This window comes from Sinocyclocheilus rhinocerous, unplaced genomic scaffold (genome assembly GCF_001515625.1).
Source record: "Sinocyclocheilus rhinocerous isolate Xijiao unplaced genomic scaffold, SAMN03320098_v1.1 scaffold13296, whole genome shotgun sequence".
NCBI classification, from domain to species: domain Eukaryota; kingdom Metazoa; phylum Chordata; class Actinopteri; order Cypriniformes; family Cyprinidae; genus Sinocyclocheilus; species Sinocyclocheilus rhinocerous.
Window position 1 is genome coordinate 1 of NW_015667500.1, and position 4,434 is coordinate 4,434.

The 4,434-nt window shown below is 33.4% G+C and overlaps 1 protein-coding gene across 1 annotated transcript; it reads right to left on the reverse strand.

Moving 5' to 3' along the window:
- Positions 1-2,232: 2,232 nt before the first annotated feature.
- Positions 2,233-4,045, reverse strand: LOC107733976 (SLAM family member 5-like). Its single transcript, XM_016545842.1, has 3 exons — positions 3,980-4,045; positions 3,156-3,476; positions 2,233-2,549 (listed from the first exon to the last, which is right to left on the reverse strand). Exons 1-3 carry the CDS (start codon positions 4,026-4,028, stop codon positions 2,233-2,235), a joined length of 687 nt encoding a protein of 228 aa, XP_016401328.1. The 5' UTR covers positions 4,029-4,045.
- Positions 4,046-4,434: the final 389 nt, after the last annotated feature.

Genomic DNA, 4,434 nt, shown 5'->3' on the forward strand with positions numbered 1-4,434 from the left:
AGATTTATTTATGTATTTATTTAGAAAGAAGTCACTTATATAATTTTACCAGGGCTGGAATCATTTGATAAACAGTACCAAACGGTAATATGGTGACATATTATTACAATTTAAAATAACTTTCTGCTTGAATATTTTGTAAAATGTAATACATTCCTGTGATCAAAGCTGCATTTTCGGCATAATTCATCTTCAGTGTTTAATTTTCCTTTCACATGGTAGTTTGTCCACAAAAATAAGAAACAGCTGTTTTAAACAGCTGATGACAATTGAGACACGTTTCTTGAAAAGCAAATCACCAAATGGCTGCTGAAAATTCAGCTTCGCATCAGAAATAAATCACATTTTATAATATATAAAAATAATGATTGTTGCAAAGCACATTGATAAACAGGTAAATAACGATTCACTGATGCAAATATCAATCCTTCTTCATTTACTCACCCCTATATCATTACAAACCCATCTGGCCCAGTCTTTTCATAAAGAATGTTTACACTCAGTTTCACAATTGAAGCTCCATTCTATAAAATGACAGGCTACAAGACTCCAAACAAAATTCAAATAGCATATATATTTTGTATTGTCTTTTTTATGTTAGTAAGTGATGTTAATGATGAAAAACTAGTTATTATAAAGGGAACGGTCTTTGTGTGCTTTTGTAAATTGGCACCAACATCTGACAGAAAACGTCTTACAGACATCTTGCAGATAATTCATGCTGCAGATGAAAATGCCCTTTTTGTCAAATATTTAAAGCTTTTTAGCCATTCAAACTGGTGAAAACAAGACTCAGAGAAGTATTTCTGATCCTAGTGGACGGCATTGGTCTGTCTTCATCTATCAGTTGAAATGGACGATTAGCTCTCATCAGAAGAAACTTGAAACTTGGTATTTTTCTCTTTTTTTTTTTTTCTTTTTTTTCTTAAGTTTTGTTCACAAGATATAGGGCTGTTAGTCATAATGGGCAACACTCAACACATATATTGAATTGTACTGGAATATTTAATTAATTATAAAATTATAAAATAACATGTGGCCTAATAAAAAAGGAGGCTTTTATAATTATCGGATATTGTGCTGGTGTGTGTAATGGATTATTATTACAGACAAAAACGCAAGCGCACACTGATCTAAATCTGACTTACTGCTGAAATCATACAGAGACACACGACACAGGAATAAATGATCTTACCGATTTATGTGCATTTCTTTTGTAGAACACTGGCTCAGTGTAAGTTATCTCGTCATCACGAGTCTCAACTGTTTCAACAGCAATAATAGATGGATTAAAACAACAAAACGCTCATCTAGATCTGTTTCTTCAAAACATGTTACTCGGGCTGTTAAAACTAAAGTGATCATGCAAACTATTAGTTAAATGTTTAACGCTGCAGTTTTTCAAAATGACATTTATACATTTAATTTGATATTGTAACTTTTTCTCTCTCAAAATCTCTAGCAATGTATGTTTATGATTAAATGTGAAGAGACATTACTTGCAAACAAATTGTAAATCAAACCCAGACGCTTAACACAAGTGAAGTCCTTTGCATTCTTTGTATGATGAAATGTTTTTTTTTTTAGTGGAACATATGCTCATCATTTATAGAGATGAACACCAGTGCATCTTTACACAGGTAAGATTATGTTTGTAAAGTGTGGGGAACATTGTATTATTAAATTAACGCAAATTTGCATTCCTGTGTTTCCAGTGTTTTGATGCAGTTTGCGAAATGCAGAATCTGTGTTTGTGCTAATGAGACGAGTACAGATAGCTGCCCAGTGCCATTATATATATATATGGATATGTATTCTGACATGAGTGTAAATCCACAGGAACCGCCAAACCCAATAACTACATATTATTATTTTTTATAAAAAGGAACTAGACGATGTTAGCTACAGGAATTATGAGAATAATTGTGATTAAATGGTAATCAGGGCTATCAATTAATCAAAATATTTAGATAATTATTTTAAAGTTTTGTTTTGTTTGTAACACTTGCCTTCTTGATCAGTTTTTCTATATTTCTTGTAGATCCAGAAGACCATGACTGTGGCGACAACAAACAGAGATACTGCAGCCGGAATAGAGATCATCACTAAATAAAATAAAGGTAGGCCCTGATCTGTAATGGACAAAATGAGCTGTTAATGTACTGAATCTGTTTGTCTGATCTACAACAATCACTATCAAACACCAGCACTGTATAACTGTGAGATATCAGCTTAGTAAATGAACGTTAATGTCAACACCAACATACCTGCACATGGCTGACAGTGCTGAGTGATGTTGAGATGTGTGGTCTGGTTGCTGATGGGATTGTTGAGCACACAGCTGTAGGTGTTTTTATCCTGATATTCCACCTCCAGAGGTAGAGAGAGACTGATGCTGAGATCAGACACACTGATGCTGGACAATAAACTGTTTCCTTTGTACCAGGAGAGAGTCACATGACCCACATTCACCACTGAACACACCAATGTACAATATGATGATCCTGATGATAAACAATCTCTGGTGATGTTAGGAACAGGCAGACGTGTTGCAAAACATGACAATGTTCCCTTAAATAAATAAATAAGAACTCTGGTTTACACTAAGGTGCTTACAATGGCAGTGAATGAGGCAGATCTGTAAACATAAAATACTCATTGTTTCAATACCAAAGTCACAAGAATTGAACAAGATATGGTAACACGATTTTAGTGTGAAAAATCACTTACTAACCTTTTCTGTGTAAAGTTATATCTCATTTGACAACTTTGTCACTTTGACAAGTTTTAGAACCATAAAACCCTAACTGTAAAAATTATAATTTAGACAGCTTCACAGTTCAAAAAATGCACGTTTTAAGAGAACAATTAATGTAAGTGTTTTTATTAAATCATAAGCTTCACATTTTTACTTTTATATGCTCCCAATATTAACACCATTACCTTCCAAGTGTCTCACCGTAACCGTTTATTTATGTATTTATTTTTGGGAGTTTTTTCTTTTTTTTTTGGAGGACGAGGAGGACAATTGTGTAAAATTCATTCTTGTATTATTAACGTTATTCCAAAAATGCTGTGAACTGAGCTTAACTAGTATTGAAACTAAAATATTCTTTTAATAAAATGTGAATGTTTGGAACATGATCTGTACTCACCATAGACGGAAACACTGAATGCTTTTGATGTCAGTTTCGCTCCATGTATCTCTAGTTTATAGAGTCCAGCGTGTTGAGTTGTGATGTTTATGATGGTCAGAGATCCAGTTTGTTTGTCCAGCTTCAGTCTTTCTTTGAACTTCCCATCAAGAACACGGTCAAATATGGAGAAGATTCCAGCCCCTCTATTTATTTTAGCTACAATAAACCTTTCAGCTCCAAAATTCCACAGTATTTCGTCGTCCTCATATATTTCAGTAAGATCAGAGTATAAAGTGACAGAATCTCCCTCCATCACTGACACTGACTCACCAAACACACCTGAAAACATTAAAAGAGGTTTTGTCAAAGATGAAGTCTCCCGATAATTTACAAAGCCTGAAATCAATTTGTAATGGTTTTAAATGTGAACTGAAGAACAGCAGAAGAGAAATTATTTAAACACAGCAGATGAGAATACTCTAATTTAACAATATACACTCTTAAAAATAAAGGTGCTTGAAAGGTTCTTCACAGCGATGCCATAGAAGAGCCATTTTTGTTTCCACAAACAACCATTCAGTCAAAGTTTCTTTAAAGAACCATCTCTTTCTTACCTTTCTGTAATCTGAAGAACCTTCTTTCGCCACATAGAACCTTTTGTGAAACAGAAAGGTTCTTCAGATGTTAAAGGTTCTTTATGGAACCATTTAGACAAAAAACGTTTCTTCTATGGCATCGTGAAGCACCTTTGTTTTTAAGAGTGTACTAACAGTAGCGGCAGCTTTATTATTGTGTAATGAAAAAAAAAAAAATGAAGCCATAAAAATACATTTATAACTTACCAATCAGGCGCCACCAGCACATACAGAACAAAATAAATATGTGAAACATTTTATTCAACAGTTCAGAGTCTGATCTAATGAGACTGTCTACCGGAAAAAAAAACAGCAGAACGGTGTGTGAATCCTCCCACGACAGTTTGACCCTCCTCGTTCTCACACACACACACACACACACTGAACGCATGTTATATATAGTTACATATAAATGTTCTTAAGACTTTAGATGTTTATTTAGTGAAAAACATAATTTTTTTATGTAAAATTTTATATTTATTTTCATTTTATATTTGTTATCTGACTACGTTAAGTAGCTAAATGTATTAGAGTATTGTTTGTAATGAACTACAGTTCATGGTCAAATAGAGCCTAAATCAAACTCTAATGATTAAAAAAAAAATCTAGTGATTTTGTGTGTGTGTGTGTGTGTGTGTGTGTGTGTGTGTGTGTGTATATAT